Here is a 26,340-nt window from a genome sequence, read left to right as displayed (position 1 = left end):
ATTCACAGTTGACTTGTGAATAGTGTAGCTTTATTAAAAAAAAAAAAAAAAAAAAGTTCGGATCAGTATCGTTACGGTGCCAAATGGACCCGATTGCTTGGTACAACTTTGTATTTCGGTTTTATTCGCCAAGCCGCTGAATCTGTTGATTTTTACATCTGAACACTCTGATTTGTCCTCTGATTATTACTTCACAACAGCTTGTGAAAACATACGTTTTTTTTTGTGGTTGGTTCTGGAATTCGTGGGTGATTTTTGGGGGTCTCGCTTCAGTCCTTGTGTCAGAAGGAGGGGTGCGAAGCCGGCTCGGTCGGAATTGGTTCGACGCCGTCTCTTTTTTAGGTGCCTTGTGGCAGCATAAAGTTTGTGCTTGAAGCATGCTTTGCTGCGAAGGCTCTCTGTTCCTGAGCTGTTTATTTATGACTTTATGACATTTTGTTCACAGTTATTTACTTCTGTTGACATTTCAAAGGTCAAATGTCAGCCCGAACCTTTTCAGGATGTGAAAATGTGCCCTTGCAGCCTGTTGGGCCGAGTCGAGATGGAGGCTCGGCGCTTCTTAACCGCTGCCCACACACGGCAGTTCATGCAAAAGCAAAACCACCCCGCCCGCCCGCCCGCCCGTCTACTTGTTTTTCGAATGAAACAGTTTACCATTATGCAATATCGCAGTAGAACTTCACGCACAGTTTTAATACGAATATATCAATTGTTTTACACTTATAACTTTCCCATTTAAATAATGTTATAATATATAGAGTATATGGAGTTGTATAGTTATACTCTTTAAGTTCATAACACGTGTTTATTCTATGCCAAAAGAGATTAAAAAGTGCTAGGACTGTGTAACGCCTCCTAGTGGTCATTTTGGGAGTCACCACTGCTGTCCTGTGTGATTAAAATGGATCGATGCCTGTTCGCTTAGACGCCACAGATGGACGGAGGATCTTGTCTCCGTCTCCGGTCGCCGGCCTCGCTTCAGCAGGGCTCCTGGAGGACGTCAGTGAGTTCTCTCGTAACGGCAGAAAAAAAAAAAACGCTCTCTTCACCCGCAGCCGTTCCGCAATTCCCCCCGAGATGCGTATTTTGATGGCTGCTCGGGCCGTGGGAGGTAACTCAGCAATGCTGGGGCGCTTCCTCTGCGGAAAAGTCGCTGCACGTCTACCCCGCCTGAGCGTGTGCGCTTGTAACGACCTTTTCTGTGGCCCTTGCGGCATCCGCTGCGGGTCGGGACGCCGACTCGGCGTTTGCTTGGGGTGACCTGTTTTTTTTTTTATTGCATGTTATGCGAACGTAAAGTACACCCGTCAGCCAGAGCATTATGAGCATTAGATAGGTGACGTGAACGTCATTCAGGATCTTTTCACGTTGGTTCTGGTGAGGGCCAATTTTTTTAATGGCCTGCTGAAAGAATTCCATGTACGCGTGGGCCAACGTGGCATTCCTGTGGACCGAGTGGGCCCCCTTGGTGGACACAGGATTTCCTGATGGCAGTGCCCTCTTTCAACATGCGCCCCGAAAAAAACTGCACAAATGTACCCAGAGTGCATTGAGGGACACAACAAGTCTCCAGATATCAGTCCAAACGAGCGCCTGAGGGACGTGGAGGAAAAAAAGTCCCCACTCACAGCCCGGTACCAGGTACCGCGGCACACCTCTCGCAATATAATACAACCGCAATATGACCTGACCAACGAAAGTGTCCGAGGGCGCTGATTCGCTCTGAGAATCTGGGTCAGAGGTCCTGGCCGAAGACCCCAACTGGAACTCTGCTGCTCGGAAGTGTGGCGCGGTTGCGGTAAAGCCTCGTAAACGCCGCTTTGATTTAAGCGCGGGAGGGCGCGCCTTCTTCCCTGGCCGGGGATCTGAGTAGATTCTCCGGCGCGGACCTCGCTTTTTGAGGGTGCATACTTTCTCCTTTTAAGGCAGTCGTTCTGCGTCCGACTCTCCGGGCCCGACAGGGATAAACGTCTTTAAACAAAAGGGAGAGGAGGAGGAAGGAAACGGGCTGAGACGGGCTTTAGGAGGATGAGCGCCACACCTGCTGTAGGGGGCCTTCTGACGGGAAAACCCCACACATTACGATTCTTATCAATATCCATTTTTCTTGCCCTGTTTACAGGAAGTAAGGCTGAAATAATGGCTAAAAACCAACAAAATGTCCCGTTAAATCGTCTTAATGCCCCGATATCTGAGCACGGGTTTGCTTTTTTTTGCATTCTTGCCTGTTAAATGGACCTAAACCAGGCAAATTTCAGCGTTCGGAGCTATGAGGCTACCAAGTGTCCAAAATGGATGCTTCTGAACACCCATTCAAATTCGAATCATTTGCATTGCTTTCATTTGCACTACTGTTGCACTCATTTGCATTACACAAACAGTTTCCACAATTAAGTCAGATTATTGTTCAACGATACTCTTAAAAATGCACCCAGTTTATTTCTATATGAAATGAAACGTACTGCTGCATTTTATGGCAGACAATGCACCATTTACGTTGTAACCACGTGCGATCATTGATAAAGGCACTTTGCGTCGCTTGTGACCTTCATCGCTGCCACAACTGACTCTGTCATTTGCCGATCATGTTTTCTTGGCCGTAACCACGGCAACGTAAACACAACTCCCCTGGCACAGAGTAGTGCTGCGTGCCGGAAGAAGGGGGCAGATCGCTATCGCCTCCGAGTTCTGATATGGGTTTTCATTTGGCATGCAAAAGACCAGCAAGTCTGATACGAGGTTTTTTTTTTTTTTTTAACTCTTGGCTTTTGCCAACGGAGATGCCTCGGAAGATGGCGGTGGAAATGTGACATGTTTGATGAACACATTTTTAGAGCGTCATGTTGGGAAGACAATGAATAGTTCAATGACATTTGTTTCAGATGCACAAAGGATGCGGAGACCGATAGCGAGCTTCCTTTTTGCCATATTTTATGAGTTTCCTCAAAGCGAAGCAGTGCATGCTGGGATGCTACTATTATTAATGTTTCTTTTTTTTTTGAAATGCAATATGCAATACAAGGTAATAATGAATGGAAGACAGAGGTAATAGAAAACTCTGTTTTGGCATCATTAAAGTGAGAGGAAAAATACAAGGCCAAGGCCTGGTAATATTCTAATATCTACTAATGAATGAAAAGCTCCTCTTTGTATTTGCAGAAAGAATTGATGCCCTTAATGTGCAGATACGAGAGACAAAGAGATTTGGGGCCATTATCTCTGATGGAATACAGATAGCACTTCCCTGTATCAGTCCCCCAGTGGCCTTGCATTATAAGGGAGCCAAATAATGAGACGTATGTGTCACATATTGGCAAATTGCAGTATGTAGGTCATCAGAGACTTCTATGAATGGTTCCGTTTTTTTCTCAACCTTCTGCACAGGTTGACGTTTGGCCGAAGTCTTTTTTTAGCTCGGTTCACAGTTAAACATCACACCATGATATGGGTCAGCCAGATATGGCCATTACACATCTGCTCCAGCATTGCCAAGCCAGCATGGTAACCCAGCAATGCTCAGGTCTATAATTTCTCCATTCTTTGGTCACATTGTGCTAACATTTCATTTCTCCTCTACACAGTAAGGTTAGATCAATTAATCACTGGCCGGAAATTATCTTTCTTATCTCTGTAATGACTTGGATTAGCATTTGATGTGTTGGAAAGGTCGTGAGGTGATCAGTTTGTGCACGTGAAATCCAGATAAGGTTACTGTGGGCTGTACAGAAAATAGAAATTTGCTACATTTTTGCAGTGTTCTTGTCCGTTGACACAATTCCATTAAACCACTAATTAGCTTTTTTCCCCCTTTTTTTTTTACCAGTATGATACTGGTGACATTAGTGCCTAAAAGGCCTTATCTGTTGAGTAGGCAGAAAATAATAATTTGAAAAAAAAAAAAACTTTTGTTATGTGTTTTGCTATGTCTGCTAACTAAGAAAAAGAAGCTAACAGCATGGTTTTCGTTCAGCATTTATGACACTATTAAAACGATTATGAACTAAACTTTTCTGAATATACCACATTATGTCTGTAAATATTTATGAATCAATTATCACTATGAATTAGCATGGTAGGTAATAAGGTAGGATGCAGATGCCAGCAATGTCAGGTTATGCTCAATATCATATTTACAAGCAAGCACATGAACAGCCAAACAATGTCGTATTTATGAATGGGAAAGATGGGCATAGACATCAGTTTATGGCATTTTATAATGTGCTGTTGTGCTGTATGTTAGATGACATGATATTAATCATAAAAAATTATAATAATACAACAAAATGAATTGTGAAAACTTTATTTTAATGATGTGCAGCAACTGATGTTTATTCTTTATTCTCGAAACTGCTTGGTGATATTGGTGTTGTCTATTGGGTGGTAGTAGCCTAGTGGGTAACACACTCGCCTATAAACCAGAAGACCCAGGTTCAACTCCCACTTACTACCATTGTGTCACTGAGCAAGACACTTAACCCTAAAAGTTGGAGACTGTCCCTGTAACTACTGATTGTAAGTCGCTCTGGATAAGGGCGTCTGATAAATGCTGTAAATGTATTTTTACCAAAATATTATTAAAATGGATGTAAATATGCTTTTGAATGAAGTATATTCTCTGTTTATACTGTCAGCCATGTGTCTAAAAAAATGTAATCAACATTTTACATCAAATTACAAAATGTCACTTGCGCCCATATGATTATCAGCCGTAGATACGGTACAGGGCTGCAGTCGTACACATGCATGAAAAGTGTTCTGAGCAAATAATAGTTTATTTTTTTACTGTTACTGTATGCATTGATGATTATATTTATGACAATGTATTCAGCCTCCAGAAATGTTTCGCACGTGATGCCGAGCCCCCGCTGACTTAGTAAGCGAGTTTCTTTCATCAGTCCAGGAGAAGTGAAACAGCCGCAGCGGTGGGGTAACCTCCTGAGAGAGCAGTGTATCTGTGCTAAAGTGGTGCTAGTGGCTGGGGGCTCTCGCGCTTTTATGGTGATGTGTAATCTGCCAGCTCCCAGGACTCTGGTGGTTACGCGGGCCACTCGGAGATCCGGGAACGGCAGATGCTCGGTCTGAGAGCATCACATTACAGAGGGACAAATCGCATCATTTCTCATAGACACAGATGGGTGTGACGATACTGTGTAATGTCAGGATGACCTGAGGCTCTCGCTACTCTCCCGGCAGTGCGCCGAGCTAATGAGGGTCAAACATTTTGTGGGTTTGGAGTGGTTGCTTCAGAAAATAATGCGCCACTTCACTGTAATCATGGCTTCGCCTCAAGACAAAGAGACTAATAGAAAATGGATTACGTAACCTCCTGATGAAAGGTGTCTAGTCACATAACCCAGATGCCTGATGGAATAATGTAGAATAATATATATAAACACACACACACACACACATATGAATTACATAATCGTTACTGCCTAGTTTTGTTCTTTGTTTTTGAATTTATTAATGTCTTTTTGAGACTCATGCCACTCTCAAAAATGGTCTCATTCACAGATCCAAAGAACTGATCAAGGAGGCTATACTGGACAACGACTTCATGAAGAACCTGGAGATGTCTCAGATCCAGGAGATTGTGGACTGCATGTACCCGGTGGAGTATGGCCAGGAGAGCTGCATCATCAAGGAGGGAGATGTGGGCTCGCTTGTCTACGTGATGGAAGGTACAGCAAACAAATCAACAAGTTAATAACGTCCCACGCACGCCTCACATTTAATGTATAAAGCCAATCAACAATAAAAAAATACAATGGCAAAGAGTGATTTTAGAATAAATTTATATAATTCACAATATATACAGCGCATCCGGAAAGTATTAACTTTTTTTACCCCCTCAGAATTCCACACACAACACCCCATAATGACAACGTGAAAAAGTTTACTTGAGATTTGGCCGGTTTATTATGATGACGACAACAAAAAAAAAAAGACAAATCACTGGAGATATTCCGATGACAACATTTCAGATAATGCTCCTGTTTAGACACAAAAACCCATTTTAGAATAAAGTTTTCCGTATATTGTCAGTACATCGCATGCACAAGTGTCATGGCAGGTCCCATGTCATAATATACCGACTTCACGGACCATGGTAACCCAAAGGTGATTTCTGTAATAGTCATCTAGTCATCCCACGTCCACTTTTAAACCATTCATGCAGACAGATTATTAGTGCTTTAATAAAAATGGCACCTTGTAATCTGCCCCAGGCACTAAGAATTTGTCTTAAAATTTGCCCTAGAGGCTTATTTAGTGAGCTCCTGTAGAAGCAACCTGCAGCCCGTTTTATGCAACAATGGTCTTATGTACTTGTGTCTTCGGACGCACCATCTGTGTTTGTGGGATGTTCTCGGTGTTGCCGGTTGTACCGATGATTAATGCGCTTCTTGGCATGGCGCACGAGCACGACTCGACCAAAAATGTCACGCTTTTAAGGTTTAACGCCGAACGCTTTCTGACCTGGAGGAGCCCTGCTGAGAACAAAGACTGGTCTTTGGCTGATTTTTCTCTTTTTCTCCAATTTCTACTCCTTCACACCCAGGCCAACTGTTCCTTACATTCAGCAGGCGAATCATTAGCGCCTATCAGAAGGCAGCTTGGACTTCTACTAACACCACCGGCTCAATGCTCTCCTAATTGTGACACACCCAATGTCTTTATTGGGTTACCGACTTATAATGAGGCCTGTGACTGGACTCTTAGAGCACCCTACTGTTGATATTTTAACTGGGGCCGAGTAAGTAGGTCACAAAAGAGTTTACCCCAACCTCTATTTCTGTCCCACTCTTATCCTCAACGCAAATATTTACATCCCGCAAAGAAGCCTTTCACCCCCAGACACCAGACACCAGCATCCCACCCTGGCTGCGCGCCGCGCTGCAGTGAACCCGTCACGCACAATCCGCCTCATTGGTATGCCGCTCCGTTGTCTGGGTTCAGGAGTGGACCTGGAAAAGATCCTCGAGCTGATTTCCGAGCGTCTGCCGGCGACTCGAGCCGTCGTTGAGGGGCCCCTCGCTGGCGTTGATTGCGAGTAAGCAAGACAAATTTCCTAATTCCAGCCCAGGTGTCCGCCCCAACAGAGCACAGATGCCGCGGTGGAGTGGTTCAAGGTGTCCTCGCGGAGGCCCGAGAGCAGGATCATTGGATCTGTAATGAGAGGAAAATTGATCCTCGCTGAGGCATCTCTGCCCTGTGATAGCATTCACTGTAAATTCACCCCGCAGTGCTGATACTGTTGTACTGAAAAGTTACCAAAAACCAAAAATTACAACAAAATTGCAAGTTACAACTTGCCAGACACCCATTATGTGTATTTTCTACATATAGATGTTCCATCAGTAATACTAAATAATGAACAATGAACAAATAACAATGTCTGGGGTCACGATTTATGTTGTTTTGTGTTAGAATTTGAAATCAAAAAATGACAAATGAAATGATCTGGACATTAATATAAGTAAACCAGGATGGCCAGATGTCCTCTTTTTCTCATGCGTGACCTCTTTTTGAGACCTGGAAATTGCATCTGGCCGGGTTTCCATAGCTGGTGCTGGTCAAAGTATTGCTAGAAAAGTGATTGATGCACAGCAAGCACAGCACATGGTGCACACAACAAAATATGTCATTTAACCCCTCACCTAAGTGAGCAGTGGGCAGCCATGAAAGGTGCCCATGTCGTCTCAGGATTTTAACCCTTTGACTATCACCTGTCCCAAGAGCCTTCTATTGTCTGCTTGGTTAACTGTAATAGAACTGATAGACAAGCTCTTTAAAAAAAAATTACATTTAACCTCCTCATATTTTAATTATATAAAAGTTAAATGAGTGCAACGTGTGTGAATTCCAGAGATAATACCACTGTAATTTAAATTCATATACAAAGATCAGTGCAAAGGTCTATCTTAAATAAAAAATATATAAAACAATTATTTTCTTATTTGCCCCATGCTGAAATTACCACATTATACTAGACATCGTACACGTGGATTAAGTGTAAGATTTAGTGAAAGCTGATGCAGGCTGTACTGCATAAAATATTTAGGATATCATTGTGTGGGACTATAATTCCCTTGGCAAGAAATTGTTAAAGCCTTTGCCTCCGGAGAGTGATGTGTCGGCCAAGACGAGCCTGCTGAGGTGCTGAGAGGGAGCATTGGGCTCCTCATGCAAGGTGTTTGGCTGAAAATTTGCAAAATGCTATTTCAAAAGTTTTCTAACACCATTTCCTCCTACAAAAAAATGGTCCAAATTAATATAGTTTTCTCAAAGAAAAAAATAATGGACACCCGTCCTGAATTAGGTCACACATAATGAAAATGTCTTCTTATAATAATAATCATGGCCATGACGGCCATGTGGAAAAGGGGCCAGACTACATGATGTCTGGCCATTTGAAATTGCTTGATGGTCTGATTTAGAAATAGTGGTTGGAATCAGCATGGGACCCATCCTGGTAAAATAACTGTTAAGTTGGCTCTTATTTTTCACCCTACATATTGAAGTTTAAAGATTTTGCCAGATGTCCAATCGTGCGTTTTAAGCCCAAAAACATCCATCATATGTCTTGAAACAGCAATTACGATGTCTGCTTAAGACTAATTTCAGGGCGGTCTATCATGTCTGGTTTTATCGACTTGCTGTCTCTGCTACTTTGTCTACATTCTTGCGTTAATTTTGTAAAACTGAGGAGAAATGGGGAAAAATTTTCCTCTTTATCACACAGTTTTGCTAAACACATTTGTACCAACAAAGCTAATGGTAAATGAACTGTGCAAAGATCAAAGCATGTATTTTTTATCTCCCCATAGAGGCATTTTACAGATTACTCTTAATCTGAGACTAAATCTTAGTTTTTTTAAAAGATGCAGTAGTTTTTTATTAACTGTTAAATGTATCTTGCTAATTCCAAAAAGCAGAACAAAGCCTCATATCCACACTCGTCTGTAAGTAAATACATATTTTTTGGTAATTTACTTTGAAGATCAACTTTAATCTATGACTTGAGAATGTACCCTCAGCCTTTAGAACGTTGCATTAAAGCAAATTTGGAATTGCATATAGAGGTGTGATGATGTATGGCACATTAACGTAAGGTCGTGTATGAATATAAGTGGAGAAATGGAGGCCGTTAAGAAGTTGCGTTAAGAAGTTGCTTAAAGTTCCCGTGTGAAGGTGCAGGGGCTCTCACAGGCATCTCAGAGGCACTTTCTCCGCAAAAGGAAGTGAACCAATCAGAGCCAATACAGAACACATCTGTTGTCATGGCAACCGGCACATCTTCTTGTTTTGACAGCTCTGGACTGCAAGCAGCCTCGTTGGCTAGCTAATTAATGTTATATAATGACGAAAAGAAAATGTCAGGTGAACTGGCCCGAGAGGAGGATTTCTGCCAAAATACACCAAAAATGATGGTATAAATTATTATCTTCTTTTATCTTTTTAATTTGCTCTGGTTCAAGATTCCGAGAATTCTGTTTCAGCAGTGTGAAGACATTTAACCCCCCCCCCCCCGTGCCACCTTTGGGTTACTGTCACATGAATGACAGGAAATTGGCCACAGATTAAAGACCTCTCATGCCAGTGGCCAGGTTGCCAGTTTCAGCACCCTTTTTAATTAGAAACTAGCTAGAATAATGAATCTGCTTCTGTGCCAGCTTTGCTGGGCTAGAGATGTCTAGAATGTCCTCCTTGCACTGGTTACCACTGGTAACCAAACTATGCACATTTACATTTAAGGCATTTGGCAGACGCCCTTATCCAGAGCGACTTACTATGTGCTTTCATGTTACCATCAATGGAGTGATCAATTCTGCTTCACTGGGACCCCCAACTATGAATACAATATTTTTATTCACTATGTTGTAGTTTCTATACATAAGTCAGACAATAAGAAGGTTACAAGTTCATCTAAATATTCTCTAAAGAGGAAGGTCTTGAGTTACTATTTGAAAGTGCTCAGTGACTGAGCTGTTCTGACCTCAAGGGGAAGTTTATTCCACCACCAAAGGGCCAAGACAGAGAAGAGTCTAGATGAGTGTCTTCCTCGTACCTTCAGAGATGGAGGGACCAGGCGAGCAGCTCCTACTAGGAGCCAGTGGAGGGAACGTAGCAGAGGAGTGGTGTGGGAGAATTTGGGAAAGTTGAAGATCTAGAATTGAGCTAGAATTGAGTCACAGTAATCGTGAGATTACTAAGGACTGAACGGGTATCTGGGTTGACAGATAAGGACGGATTTGTCTGATATTGTAGAGAAGGAATCTACCTGAGCGGGAAGAATTGCTGATGTGACTCGGAGAAGGAGAGTTGGTTGTCTATTGTTACTCCAAGGTTGCAGGCTGTTGTAGAAGAAGAGAGCTGTGAGTTGTCCAGGTAAATTGCAAGATCCTGATGAGGTGAAGAATCTGCAGGAATAAATATTAGTTCATCTTTGGTGGGATTGAGTTTCAGGTGATGGGCTGTCATCCAAAATGAGATGTCAATAAGACATGCAGAGATTTTGGAAGCATCATGTAGAAAAGAGAAGATGAGTTGTGTGTCGTCGGCATAGCAGTGGTAGGAAAACCCTTGTGAGGAAATTTCCTCACCGAGTGATCTTGTGTAGAGGGAGAAAAGGAGAGGACCAAGTACTGAGACTTGAGGGATGCCAGTAGAGAGTCTACGTGAGGCAGAGGTGGATCCATTCCAAGTCACTTGGTAAGATTGCTCATCAACGTAGGACGCAAACAACTGCCATGCTGAGCCCCGAATTCCAAGCCTCTTCAGGATAGACTAGAGAGTGTTGTGGTTAACTGTGTCGAATGCTGCAGAGAGGTCAAGGAGAATCGCTGATCTGGCTGCATGTAGCTTCTCAGAAACAGCCAGAAGGGCCGTCTCAGTAGAATGAGCTGTTCTGAAGCTTCAGACTGCACATACAAAAAAAAACTAGCAAATAGTCGATCCCCCTCTGACCTTGTATCATTACTGATGATCTTCCAGCATTCCAGTGGGAATTAAAACGATTGGATCACTGTGTTGATTTCACAGTGATTCCCAACCTACCAACTTCTTCAAACAGGCAGGAGGAAAAAATCCATTGCCATATATGACACAGTCAACAGACGTTTTTAAGGACAAAAAGATAAGATTAAAGAAACAAAAATGAAAAGACTTTTTATTTATTGCATTTCATTTTAGCACTAACAAATGAACTTGCTTCACATTTATGCAAAGAAACTTGAAATTGTTGTCGTATTTTACCAAACGCAAACAAACCAGATGTAACTGCTCATCAAATGTGTTCGATGCTATTTAACTTCTTATCTCGGGTACTTTGAAATAATTCGACTGTGCAAATTGTACACCATGTCTGGTTCCAAAGGTTGTACACATCTTGTAGTGTTTTGTAGCGGTTTGTGGCATCACCCTGTACCTTTCCGGAAGGCTGAGACCCAGTCCTGGCTGGTTGTGCTGGGAACGTCTTCGCAAGAAAAAGCATTTATCCAGGGGTCCCCAGATGTCCTCACGCTCCCTGAACTCCTTTACCAGAAATGCACAGAAAATCGATGCGCGTATTTGGAATAATATGTTTCAACTTCAGCACCCTGCCTTGAAAAGGCTGGTCAAGGCTGAATTGTTCTGAAGTGTTTTTATTTTCAGGTTTTCCACCCCACTTTTTGCCTTTGACTCGGTGGAAAGGCACTCTGAGTGAGGGAATCGATCGTACTGCCAGCCACCACAACGAGAGACGTGAATACCTGGGGGGGGGGGTTCGAAGTCTCGGCCTTGCGCCGTATGAAATAACAGCGGTGCGCGTTTCTAACTCCCTGGCGCCACTGCCGCTGCGCTGACTAATGGAGTGACGGCTTGGCCAGCGGGCAAAAAGTAAATACAAGTCAGGGCATCAACTGGCCCCGGTGCGATCCGCTAAGCGCAGTATGTGTTTGGCGGCCAAGGAATCAAACGCCGAGAGCTGACACAGACGGGCATGTGTAATATAAACAGGAAATGGCGCCCATGTGGGACTCCCAAATGGGAAGTGTTGATGAAGTGCTATGTAATAGCTGACGCCAAGCACCGTTTTTAAACGGTGGAATCTTCCGGAATCACAGACGCAGCGGATATCTGCTGCGACGATGGGGCCAGAAAGCATGATTCTCTTTAAAAAAAAAAAAAAAAAAAACTACCAGTGCTCGCAAGCTGTCTCTTCATGAACCTGGTTGCATAGCAACGCCCCCCTTCCTGAATGCAAGTCTTCCAAAGCGTATTTACGTTGAGTTCGAGGCTGTGGCTCCTCGTGTGTCCGAGACAGAGGTTCCATTACAGCGATTAAAACGCTAATCCTGCCGGGAGCACCTGGTATGCGGAGTTTTGTCTGTCTGCGAATGAAACGACGTTGCGGTGGAAACCGTTAAGAGTAGCACCACCACGCCCTCCACCACTGAATTGCTAAATGTGTTGGAGAAGTGGTGAAAGTAAGCAAGTAAAAAGTTCAGTGGTGTCTATTAAGTTATGGAAATTTATTTTCTCTATTGATAGGGGCTACCCAAAGGCGAGAACTTTACATACAATGTCCTGGAAATTCGTATCCCGCAGCAATGTATCCATTACGAGAAATTACCTTTTGTTGATCGGACGATTTTGATCCTGCAGGGGAAGAGTGTGAATGGGTTTGATTCTCTCACGCAACCAACCTCCTCATTTTGGATTTTTTAAAATGGTTCATGTCAAAATGTCCACACAAGCAACGTTTTCCAAGCAGTATTGCCAGATATGTGGTTGTTTTTGACCAAAAATGTTCTAAGAAAAGTGTCAAAACACACACAAAACTGATTAAACTATGTAATAGGTACCTACTTAACATACTTAAGTAAGAATCGAGTTCCAGTACCAGCTTAAGCCAATTTATCCAAATAGAAAAACACTGTATGCAAGCTCATGTCAGCGCATTTATTTAAGACTTCTGTATCATTTTTGAACACGTCTTATTTAGCCCCCCCAATATATGTGTATATAATAACGACAATACGAGAAATGTTGATTATGCTATGAATTAAACTAGATTTTATGCAGATTCCTGTGTTGTCATTACACATATCTGTTGCACCAGAACTATATGATTAAAACACTGTTGCTGACATTCACTATATATAGTGAATATATAGTGAATAGCTATTTATATATATTATATTAACGGCCTGACATCATAAATGCACAAATGTGATGTTAGGGGACAAAGGGTATATGGCGCTGGACACAGGCTGGTTGGGGTCGATAGACAAATAAGTTGGGTGACACTGTTTTGACCACTCCCTGTTTTTATACACACTTTAAATATCCGACCTGGCTCTGCATTGTCTCGGCTCCTGGAAACCCTGGAAAAATGGACATAACGACATTCATTAAAACTCTTCCGGTTCTGACCTTGCCTCCCATGCGCAAAGACGCGTTGGACCGTGACACCATATTCAGTACCGACCTGACAACCATTAGTAGTTTTGTTTGCGAGAGGAAATGTGTCAGACCAGTTTATTTATGACTTTTACCCTGAAACGGGGAAAAATCGTGCGCCAGCCTCCTCCTCACTGCAGCCCCCACCCTTCTGCTGCGCGCAGCGCTGTCAGCAAGCCGCATTAACATGCCTCCCAATTGCCCGAGCTGCTCCGGTACACTTATTCTTCCCCTTGGATATTAACACAAACGCCTAATTGGATTGCTAGCGACGCTCATTATTGTTCACTGTTGCTTTTGTATTTGTTTTTCTGCATCGGGAGGGGAGAGGATGGGACAATACGGCACACGAAATATCTGAAATAACAAAAGCGCTGCGATTAGATCAGTGCAATTAAATTAGCGGAATGCGGAGTTACGAATGGTTTCCTGTAGCAGTAATCCATTTAGGCCCAATTGAGGGATGACTGCCAGCGGAACGTCGTATTAAATTATATTTCTGTTTACAAATGTTAACAGTTTGGCCTCGGAAGTGTAGCGTCGCTTTGTAAATGCTGTGCAGCTGCATGGCCAGAGCGGCTCCTGGAACCGAACCGAGCTCTTTGACGCCGCGCACCGCAGTCCGGCTCCTAATTGGCCAGGTCCTCTCACTCCGAGCCCCGAGTGTCAATCACACCAGCCGGCAGTGAACGTGGATGTCGAGTCCACGGGTGCCGACAGCCGGAGGACTTGAAGCAAGGTGTCGGCTCTCTGGGTTGCAGTCTGTTTGAGAAATGGTGTAAAAAATATATATATATATATATAAAAATTGCAATGTGGGCCATGTTAATTATCGCTGTGACATTTTGCCAGTGACCCACATTGAGCGCAGAGCGCGTTGCATGTTTCAACACGATGACATAAGAGATTATGCACGCGGCGGCCTGCAACAGATACACCAGCTGTTTCGTCTGGAACAAGGGGCTTTGTAAAAATCCGTACGCCCCTATCCTCCCGTCTGATCCCGTTTAGGGTCCCGTCAGACCGTTGCATCAATGCAAAGTCACAATTATCTCACGCCCAGGTGTTGAAAAGGTCGTTTTACGGCTCTTAGGACCGACACAAAAATGCATATTTAATGGGTCTTAATGGCTCAATTTACCCGTCACACCAGTCGGCTAAAATTATCTCGAATTCTGCGTTTCATACCATTACTTTTAAAACAATTATTGTTGGATTTTTTTTATGTCCTTAAAAAAAAGGTTTCTGATGCTGAGCTTGAATTAATTTTTAGTGGCATTTAAACATTTCACTTGGCTGATTCAGACGCTTAAAATGCAATGTCACGCTGCATAATTATGATGGGAAAAATTACACCGCTTGCTTTTTCTTTTGGGAAAAAACGAGCGCACTGAGGCACAGCGTTTGGCAAGCAAATAACATCTTTTTTTTGTGACTTGTTTAAAATTTTATTGAATTTTTCTTTATAGTAGAGGGACTCTTCTGGCCAAAGGTTTGCACACTGTGAGGATCAAACCAGTGGTGTTTTGACTTGGGGCAGTGGTGGCCTAGCGATTAAGGAAGTGGCCCCAAAATCAGAAGGTTTCCGGTTCCGGTTTCCGGTGCCACTGAGGTGCCACTGAGTAAAGCGCCGTCCCCACACACTGCTCCCTGGATGCCCACTGCTCACTAAGGGTGATGGGTTAAATGCGGGGGACACATTTCACTGTGTGCACCGTGTGTTGTGCTGCTGTGTATCACAATGACAATCGCTTCACAAAACAGCAAATACTGAACTATATACCATGGTGTGACTACAGACAGTATATGTGTGGAAGGGTTGCATGACAAGCCCAGCACAATCTTAAACAGATAAATTGCAACAGGAAATGCAAATGTCCTTCAGAAACGTCCAGACGATTTCTGGTCTGGACCTCATTTTTTTCCACAGGCCGTTGACGTACATTTTTCCGCTAGCTGGACTTCCGGCTCTCCGCCGCTGTCTGCCTGCTAAAATGCAAACGCTGCACTGAAGCATATGGGTTTTGTACATTTTGTTGGGGTCATTTTTCACTCTACCGTCCCAGAGCAGGGGGCACCAAAAATAAAAAATAAAACCCCCCACAGATGTGACATTTATTGAGTGCCCACAACCTATACCCACACCCATCTCTCATGCTTCTCGAGCCACAGGGTAAAAGATTGTGTTCTCGTACTCTCTTAAATAACAGTAAGGACCTTTTTGGGTGCTTTTTTTCATCTACCAATACCTGCTCTGCCCGTCTCCACACTCATCATTTCCTATCCAATGCTGCCTAATGTAAAAAGCCCCTCTGGGCTCCTATTGATGTGTTTAAACTTAAACACATTTTCACTTTTAATGTGCAATTTAACCAGCGGAGAGAACTGCAAAGTATGGCAAAAATTGCCGCAATTACAGCGAAACTGTGCGGCATGCTGGGTAATACAGGAACCTTTAGATGCGCTTTGCTTTCACATTTGCATACTGGAGTCTAGTGAGGCTTTTAGAGTCTTTATCTCTCATTTTTCCAAAAGAAATGAAAAGTATTTCATTGTCTGGTCAAAACTTTTAACTAATAAGTCTGGAACCGAGGAAATTGGACTCCCTTTGATCAGCCTAGTTTTCATTTCCTTTGTTCCTGTAGGCTTCGCAGGCCCGGTTCTGTACTTTTGTACCAAAAAGGGCTGCGAGGCTAATTGGCTGCGGTGCTTCCTGCTCCTGCTCGGTATTTTCTTGTTCGCGCGTGTCTTCCTGCGTCACGTTTCTCAGAATGGGCCTTTGACTCTGGATAAACTGTTTATTTAAAAGGAGTCGCACGCCGCCAGACATCCCAGGCCCCCTCCGCTTTTCGTCTCGTTCTGCTTCTTTGTAAAGGGGCTTTGTGACAACTTCTTTCATGAAAAATGATGTGCAAAAAGCTGTGCGCAATGTGGAATGACGCTTGACTGGCCCAAGTAGCTCAAATGCACTACTAAACGTGCCAACCTGGCTGCCAGCCCCTTTGGTCGGAATTTCTGTGCTTGTCCTGGAAATCATCTGTTTGGTAAAAGATAAAAAAAAAAACTGTTATGCTAAACTGTCGCCCATGAAACCGATTCTGCTTTCTCATTCTACCCGCTTTGATGGCCTCACCATGGCATTCTTAACTCTGTGTCGGGCTTTTGTGCCTAGACGTTCTGTCTCTTCAAGTGATCTCAGACAGACTTGATGATGTTTAGATCAGGGCTCTACCATCATTTCCAGGACTCTGAAGTCAGTTCTTAAAGATCTTGTTTTGGGATGTTGTCGTGCCACAAAATATAAACCTGATGCTATCGCACAGTGTTGGGGAGTAACAGGTTCCATGTAACTTTTTTTTTTTTTACAAAATGACAAAAAAATTATAATTGCAATCCATTACATTTACTGGAGGAATAGGTGTAATTAAATTACAGATACTGATCGAAAGATTTGTGGTTATAATTTTAGCTACTTCTTAATATTAAACTTACCAAAATGTTTAATAATAGTGCTGTGTTGGGAATCATGGGAGCAGTATTTTTGACAGCTAATCGATGTGATGTGTCGCTGCCACTAAAAGCCACCACTAAAGGGTTAAAGTCAACGTGTGCCATTTCTATTTCTAGTCAGCGTCCGCCATTATAAACCAAAGATATGTCCGCAAAAATTATACGAATCCATAATTAAAGGCATATATGCGCACCACACGCTGTGATGCATTGTTCTGCCAATGATTATGAGTTGATCATAGCAATTCAATTCAACCACATCATTTTGCCGCGACACCATGAGCAAGGCGTTCTGCTGGAGAACAATGGCGGATGCTACAATCCAGATGTGCTTTGACAGTGAACGCGTATACCGGCACTCCGTCGGCAGAAACGCTGCCACAGACTTGCAAGGACACTCAACGTATACGTGAAATTGATTTTCGGTAGCGCCTGTTTTGGTACATTGATTGAATATAATCTTACAAAATCCCTGCATTTGTTCAAGTGTACCTGTAAGAAATTAAGCTCTTGTTTTGAGGGCAATGGATGGTAACAGCAAGTAATTTGTTTGGCCACTTTTAATTTACAAAATTCTTAAATATTAAATGGATAGGAACTATAAATATATTGCACGTTTAAACGCGTGTTTCAGGACTGTATTTAAAGGAGGGATTTCTGGAACAGAGGTTTCAGAGGGTCTTCTGGGCATTTACAGGTTGAATGACGGGCCTCTGTTGGCAGCATGAGCGTGGGGACAGGCGTGGCCGCAGGACACGGTGACGTGTGAGTGGCAGCTGCCATTTGGGATCGTGGCTTAGCCTCCTGTCGGGAGCCCGGGGCGGTGGCTAAGAAACGGCGACACCTCACCTCCACAAAGCTCTCTCCGGGGCGGGTGGCTTGCTGAGCCGCGTTGGACTCCCGCTCGCTGACGCCGTGAAGAAGCTGCAGGGGAGGGTTTCTTTACAAAAACAACCCCCAAAAAAAAGGAGGTTTGGCGTCAAACCATGTGATTTTTGTCAAGGGACATGAGAATTTGTGGACAGGTCTCCGGTTCCTATGCTTCACCCTTTCTATTTATTCCTCCCGGCATTTGGATGAGATAGCGGGAGCTTTGCATGCTTGCAAAAGAGCCTCAGTCATCGCTTCTCTCTTTCCTGCTCCCTTTTTCCTGGTTGTTAAAATGTACCTTTACATAAGGTGATGTCAGGCTGTCCTGACAGCAGCGATGAGGACAACGAGGTTCTGTTAAGCCAAAAAGTCCATTTTGGAATCACGTGAAGTGTTTCATGGATTATTTAGTGAGTGTGAAAAACAATAGCTGAGAATAATGAACAAAATTCTAAATAAATGAAGTGCATTTATTTGACAGAGATAATGCAGTTAAACATGGTTCCAATGATGTGCTGCGCTCTATAGGATTTGTTCGGTCAAGGCTGTGAAATCCCTTTGATGCCAAAAGTGCCGAGGTGTGTCTGGCTGGCAGCTGTGACCTGGTTCGCCTTTAGGGGTTGGAAAGTAAAGCGTTGAAAGAATGTTATTGCACTGTTACACCCTTAATTCTACATGATATTGTACTATAATATTACTGACAATATTGCCATTTGATAGATAGACAGACAGACAGACAGACAGACAAACAGACAGACAAACAGACAGACAGACAGACAGATAGATAGATAGACAGACAGACAGACAGACAGACAGACAGACAGACAGACAGACAGACAAACAGACAGACAGACAGATAGATAGATAGACAGACAGACAGACAGACAGACAGACAGGCAGACAGACAGACAAACAGACAGACAGATAGATTGATAGACAGACAGACAGACAGACAGATAGATTGATAGACAGACAGACAGACAGGCAGGCAGACAGACAGACAGATAGATTGATAGACAGACAGGCAGACAGACAGACAGACAGACAGACAGACAGACAGACAGATAGACAGATAGACAGATAGATAGATAGATAGATAGATAGATAGATAGATAGATAGATAGATAGATAGATAGATAGATAGATAGATAGATAGATAGATAGATAGCCAGGGACGGACGGACAGATAAATAGACAGACAGACAGACAGACAGACAGACAGACAGACAGACACGGACGGATGGATGGACAGATAGATAGATAGATAGATAGACAGACAGACAGACAGACAGACTGACAGACTGACAGACAGATATAGATAGATCTCCCAGTGTTTGGCGAGGCTGCCTATTCACTAACTGCCTTGTGCCTTCACTCCCCTGTTGTTGAAACCTCGACTTGACAGCGATCTGGAGGTGCGCTGTGTCACAATGGTGTTGCTGCTATCTGAGGTCACAGATAAAAGGTGCTGGATCCCAGCCCAGGTTTTTACCAGATGAAAGGACAAGCCGAGGTGCAGGCTCCCCGGCGGGGCCAGAAAATTTGTAAGGAGCCGGCGCTGAAAGCTACCGTGGTGGAGCCAGCAGCGGTGCTGATGTAAAATGTGCCTCCACGTATCAGTGCATTTAAAAAGTGACATTTCCCCTTAAACTTGGGCCATGTCTGCCTGTCTTTACTTGGATTATTCACATATTTACTGATGAGCGAGAGAGATGTGAAATTATTAGAAATGATCAATGAATGGTCATATAGTTCATCTCCCTTATATTTGGATTATTTAAAATTTAGTATTCATTAGGGGGTCTAGGTGAAGATCATTGTTCATTTTATACTTTGCTAAGAGTACTATGATTAAAATGTAGTATATAACAGTGCTGGCTCTGCAGCTAAGAAATTGTCCACAGGTATATATTCAAAATAAATAGTTGTGTGATCACAACAAATTGCTGTTTGACATGCCTAATTACTAGTGGTATTAACATAATTACTTAATATAAGATAATTTCACTTACTTTCTTCACTTACTTTCTTGCATCAGTTGTGGTGGCCTAGCGGTTAAGGAAGCGGCCCCGTAATCAGAAGGTTGCCAAGGTGCCACTGAGGCGCCACTGACCACCGTCCCCCACACACTGCTCCCCGGGCGCCCGTCATGGCTGCCCACTGCTCACCAAGGGTGATGGTTAAAAGCAGAGGACACATTTCGCTGTGTCACCGTGTGCTGCGCTGCAGTGTACCACAATGATAGTCACTTCACTTAATGTATACTTAATCTAGGCATTGACGTGTCCTGGTGTTTAATGCGCAGATTCATTTTGAAACGTGAATCGATAGGATGAAGTTGATAATCTCAGCTCAGAGAAAAAAAAAAAAAAAATTTAAATGGAAAAATGCTTCTCGTTGTCCTCAATCGTAGACCTCATGTTGTTCGATCAACGTGGCAAGATAAAGCTGTCAGGCATTGATGGAAATCTAATAAAGGCACTCTGAGTAGGGTGGGCCCCTGGCGCAAGGGGTTTTCGCCGCGTCACTCTGGGACTGCGTTTTCCTTTGATGGCATCTGACTGGTTTATTTTAGTTTAGAGACACTTTTATTTGGTCTGCTGTGGTGCATTCTGGGCAGTCAGCAGGTGTCCAGGGAGCAAATGGCCTGTAGTGCTTTGTTGGATCACCATTTGCCACAGATGGCCCATGTTTCTGTCGGTGATAAAATCAGAGGTCCAGAGATGTACAAAAAAAATTATTATTATTTTTTTTTTTAGATAACCTCATTTGAAAGCAAATGTATTGTGAATGATTGTTTTAATCATGCGCTTGTAATTAAATAGTCTGATAATGCAAGATTTTCATTTGAAATGAATTATGTTTCTTATTTCTGGGGACAGTGCACATTAATAAACATTGCCAATAAGGGCCAAAGACATCTTTCTGGATTATAGTAAATAATAATAATAATAATAATTAATAACGTTTTCTGTCAACATTGAGATTGCAAGCTTTTCATGTGCAACATGCGACAAGACCAAAAGGAAAACAAATATATTCATATTCTGCAAATTGGCTTATAGCTCACACTGACATGTTTGATATTTCCATTACCATAACACAATTTGTAGCAAAAAAGGAACTGACTGTGTTTTGATTCCCTGAAATGGTTGCTGGCTATATTCCGAACAGGAAAAGCCCTGAGGGAAAAGGCTGATGGACTTTTCTCCTCCATGAAGCTAAACAGCCTCCTCTGACAGCAGCTCTACCACCATACCACATTTATTAAGATGGGATGGAGGTTTATTTGTAATACAGTCGAAATATCAAAATACAATATCGTTCTGTTGTCTCATATGCCTGTAGACATGGGGAGTTTTTTTTAAGAGCATATAGAGCATATAATCAAGAACGTTGTATTTAATGAATCAATAAATCAATGTTTGCAAATAAATCTTGAAAAAAATCCACTGATATTATATCTGCATATTTGGTTTGGTAGCGTATGTGGAGACTGTTAAAATATTAGTGAAGTTTTGAAACCAGTGGTTAAGACTGAAGGAGGGAGGTGACAGGATCTTGTACTCAGTGTTGCCAGATTGGGTGGTTTTGTGTTGCAATTTTAGGACATTCCACCACAGTGTCCAATGAACCATATCTTTGTGTTTATTTGTGACCTTTTTGTCCAGTCTTTTGTCTGTCTATTTGTTCTCACATCATTTCGTCCGTTGTTCTTTTGACTGTGTTCTCTTTTCTCTCTTCGTCCGCATGACTGCTCTTTCCCAAGCTGCTTGCTTGTTAGAATAATGAGATGTGACTGTCACTTTTTCACGCGTTAGCCATTGATGTCAAGGTGGCATTTTGAAGCTGTCACACTCACTTTTACAGCCAGCATGTCAAATATCAAAGCCATCACTCCCCCTTTCTGAAAAATTAACTTGCTGTGTGGTTTGTTTCTAGAGGGGAAAGTGGAGGTCACAAAGGAAGGAGTGAAGCTGTGCACCATGGGACCCGGGAAGGTGTTTGGGGAACTGGCCATCCTCTACAACTGCACCAGGACAGCCACGGTCAAGAGTAAGCCTGCCCGTCTGCGTTATTGTACAAAGCATGGTCCTCGGTCAATGGACCTTTGTACAGCACCGTGCACACAGCATTTACATTTACAGCTTTTGGCAGATGCTCTTGTCCATAGCGGCTTATATAAGTGCTTTAAAGGTCCCCTATTATGGAAATTTCACATTCTTAGTTCTGTCATACGAGACGCTGTAGAACCATGGAGTTAATTGAATTTGTTCTGGAAAAACACAGACACGACTTCCTGGTTATGACAAACATTGTGGTTGGTGAACAATGTTGATGACGTCATTTCCACGAATGCCTGCTTGCTTCTATAGGCCGCTCTCCTCCTCGTCCCGCCTCTCTCCTCCTCATTCGCATTTAAAGCTACAGACACCGAAACAGTGCGTATTGGGGAAATCTCATTGTGGGACGGGCTAGAAGTGGCTGTAATTCAGAAAAAGACTTCAGACACAGTATTAGGGGGCCACTGAGACCTATATAAAAGCATTAAAAAAATTCTTAATAGGGAACCTTTAAGATATCTATCACTGAAAATCTCTCATTTGGTTCACTAGAACCTGACCTGCAAATACCATTAGTTTATTAGTGCAGAACCTACCTTTATTATCACATATTTATTCTTAAATAAAAATACATAGGAGCCCTGTTTCATCATATAGGAATGTTTTTAGCTTCTAAGAAAGAGAAGAATGTAGATCAGGGGTCAGCAACCTTTAACACTCAATGAGCAAGTTTCCACATAAGAGCACAGAATGCCGTAAATTCTTTTTGACATGAAAAATAAAGATAACGCTGCATATGTTATTTTATTATTATGCTATGTTTGAGAGTACTAGTCTAGTGTGTTGCTTGGGAGATGTTATTTATGCAAAGAAAATAGCTATGGGCGTGGGGTGCCGGAGGTTTGAGATGATTGCACGTGTGTGTATGGGTTTTTTACTACCACGAATATGCGTGTAGACGCCAATGATGTGACAAATGTTTAATCACCCAGACAAGTGTAAAAACCCAGCCGGGCATGGCTGGGTTTCGGGGGAAAAGAGGGGAACTGGTCACCCTAACTATGCCTACTGTGCACAACTTACTTATCACCTTAAAGTCAACGTATGCAAATAGTAAATGCGACTCTAATTGAACAAACTGATTAACAGTTCTGGTGGGGCAGGGTGGATTCCACCAGAATTGTTATTCAGTTTGGGCATTTGTAACGGATATTTAAAAAAAAAAATTAAACACATGGCATTTTAATGTTACGAGATTGCAATAATCTTGAAATTTAGAACTACGAAAAATAAACTATAAAAATAAAATGCAAAACTTAAATTACTATTAATTTTCTAAAGCCACAGGAAGCCGCAGTTCAAGGCCGAAAGAGCCGCGGTCTAGATGAATGGTTTCCTAGTACCTTAAGAGGTGGTGGTACCAGTCGATCAGACCTGGAGGAGTGAGGAGACATCTGAGGTAGGAGGGTGCTGACCTTTCGTTGGCTTTGTAGGCAAGCACCAGTATTTTAAAGCTGATTCGGGCAGCTACAGGAAGCCAGTGGGGAGAAGCAGCAGTTGAGTGGTGTAGTAGTCAGTTGTCCAGAGATTGGACAAGTATCTGAGTAGCCTTTATTCATAACAGTAGACAAATCTCTCTAATGTTGTAGAGACAAGAGAGATTGGAAATGTGAGACGAGTAGGAGTGGGAATTGGTCCATGGTTACCCTGAGGTTGCGTGCAGTGACAGAAGGAGAGATTGGGGAATTGTCCAGGGAGGAGTTTATAAGATCCGGGTGTGGGGAGGAATCAGCAGGATGAATAGCAGTTCGGTTTTCAGATGATGAGCTGCCATCCAGGATGAAATGTCAGACACAGAAAAAGTTGTCATCTGCATAACATAACACATGGTCATTCAAATGCTTAACAGGGTTAAAAGGAAGAAAAAGTAATAGATTGTCCACAGTTTCTTCTTCTGTAGGTCCAGCTGGAGCATCAAAACCATGAAGGCATTTGTACGTGTATTAACCAAACCTAATGTAAATTTAAATGGTAGGAATAGATTTTATAGAAATGTTTTGAAATATCGAAAAGTCAGCATTATGGGGCTCTAGATGTAGTACTTATACGGCATTTTTATCAGACGCCCTTATCCAGAGCGCCTTACAGTAAGTAGTTACAGGGACAGTCCCCCTGGAGACACTCAGGGTTAAGTATCTTGCTCACAATGGTAGTAAGTTGAACCTGGGTCTTCTGGTTCATAGATGCGCTCGTTTCCCACAAGGCTGCTAAAAACAGGTAGGAGATCATATTTGAGTCTTTCATAATTAACATCCTTGTCCTTGTCCCTGTAACCCTCCTTTATTTCCAGTGCAGCCTGGGATTAGCAGACTCTCATAATTTTGCAAAATTACAATTTAAGGCATCATGGGTAATGACTGTAATAATGTACTGGTTAAAAGAAACGGCCTTACCTTTCTACACCACGAAAAAGCAGATAATTATTAAGAGCTTAACACCCATAATTTAATAGTTGACCCACCAAGAATGTTCCTCTCTTGGAGGATGCTGCCTGTATAAAGATGCATCCTTTTCTCCTGTAAGATGTGTTCTACTTAGAACATGTATTAATAGTACTATTAGCAAATACTGAATTTTGCTGAATAGTACTAATAGTACTATTCAGTACTATTGCTAGAATGCATGTAAGCAATTCAGGCTGGTGGTGCATGATGCAGGTTTGTTGAAGTGTCATTTGTCAAATAAAAAAAATGTACATCATTAAGAAATGTATGGCAGCATTCAAAGATGTAATAAATTTGCTATGAGTCTTATAACTTTGTGACAGTTCCATCCAACCAAAAAAAACGGCCAACATCTGGTGCTTGAGCTGTGATTGGCAGCATCATTTTATCGCTTGGATGAATGGTTTTGTGTTTTCGCTCTGTGTGTGTGCGTGTGTGTGGCCCTGTCACAAATTTTCTCGCCGTGGGTTTTGATTTGGCTGTGATAGCCCTGTTACCACGAATGAGAGGATTAGCATGCAAGGACATCATTAATTTTACATTTGTCTAGAATTGTTTAATCACTTATTAAAATTCATAGAGTAGAACGTCACACATTCACACTACGAAACATGACACCCAAACGCTTTCTATTAAAACCCAACAGACATTTACATTTACAGCACTTATCAGACGCCCTTATCCAGAGCGACTTACAATCAGTAGTTACAGGGACAGTCCCCCCTGGAGAAACTCAGGGTTAAGTGTCTTGCTCAGGGACACAATGGTAGTAAGTGGGATTCGAACCCGGGTCTTCTGGTTCATAGGCGAGTGTGTTACCCACTAGGCTACTACCACCCAACAGCTGGGAATTAAGTGATAAACCCCCCAAAATTAAGGTCTTACGTCTCACCACTCATCATTGGTGCAGGTCGTGCGTAAAAGTTCGGTCACAGATCCTGACCGCGGTCACCCGCTTTTTTCTTGTGGCCCGAAAGCAATCTCGCCGAAAAAAGTTAGAAAAACAGTATATAGATTAAAATGCCGCCTGAAGGTGGCAGCAGCCATTACATGTGTCATGATGATGTGGACCGTGGCGGGCTGACTGCCTGGGTGTTTCATCATCTTCTCGCTCCCCATCGTCTGTCGCCGGGGCGACTGCGTATTGCGTGAGTCACAGATGTCGCTTGACGGAAATCCGATCTGCCTGTTTTTTTAACCCCCGCGTATTTATTATTATGAGCTGACTGCTTCGCACTTATTTTAATAAGTTGATGCGGTTATCCAGGTGGGATTACTTTTATATTTTTGGTTTTGTTACATGAAGCCTCATGACATTCCCTGACATGCGACCCCCACCCCGTATTCCGTTATTTTTCTTTTTAACACTGTGTACACGGCTTTTTTGCGATTCTTGAAGTGAAAATCTGTACAAGCAAGCACTCAGTCGCGCACTTCAGATAAATGCGTCCTGAATCGGCAGCGAGAGGAGAAGCACCCTCTTCATTTCAAAGAGCTGAGCGATAGCCCGGGATCTCATGTGCGTTGCAAGTGCTCAAAATGAGTGCAGAAATGCCACACAACTTTTTAATCTGCGCTAGAGTGAAAGGTTTGGAGCAAATTAGCCTAATGTGGCGCTTTTTTTTTTTTTTTTTCTGCCATTACAGACTTCTGGGATACCAAATTGCTCTGCCCCAATTTATGAGGGTTAGCTTTCTAGCTACATGTACTTGAGCGTTTGTTCCCATACTGCAATTGGTCACTCTCATGCAATAATTGTACACTTTTAGTAGAAAGTATGGAGGGTTTTGGTGCTTAAAGGTTTTTTCTGATGAGACATGAAACCATCTCTGCAAACTTTTCAAGAGTTTCAACATTTACAGAAGGAATTACTTAAATGAAACTTTATTCATGGTTCAGAATTCAGTGTGCATATGAAAAACTCTTCTCTGCCTGCAAAGGAAAAT

General features: G+C 42.7%; 1 protein-coding gene across 2 annotated transcripts in view; it reads left to right on the top strand.

Moving 5' to 3' along the window:
- The window catches only part of prkg1b (protein kinase cGMP-dependent 1b), a 100,167-nt gene that overhangs the window by 4,330 nt on the left and 69,497 nt on the right, over positions 1 to 26,340 (top strand). For both annotated transcript variants that reach the window (XM_028968251.1, XM_028968250.1), the window contains exons 2-3: positions 5,515 to 5,681; positions 21,769 to 21,882. In XM_028968251.1, coding sequence (XP_028824084.1) covers positions 5,515 to 5,681; positions 21,769 to 21,882 — 281 coding nt within the window. The remainder of the gene's footprint in view (positions 1 to 5,514; positions 5,682 to 21,768; positions 21,883 to 26,340) is intronic.

The sequence above is a fragment of the Denticeps clupeoides genome, chromosome 2 (assembly GCF_900700375.1).
Source record: "Denticeps clupeoides chromosome 2, fDenClu1.1, whole genome shotgun sequence".
Taxonomy (NCBI): Eukaryota; Metazoa; Chordata; class Actinopteri; order Clupeiformes; family Denticipitidae; genus Denticeps; species Denticeps clupeoides.
Note: the sequence above shows the minus strand (reverse complement) of the source record. Positions and strands in the feature narration are given on the sequence as shown.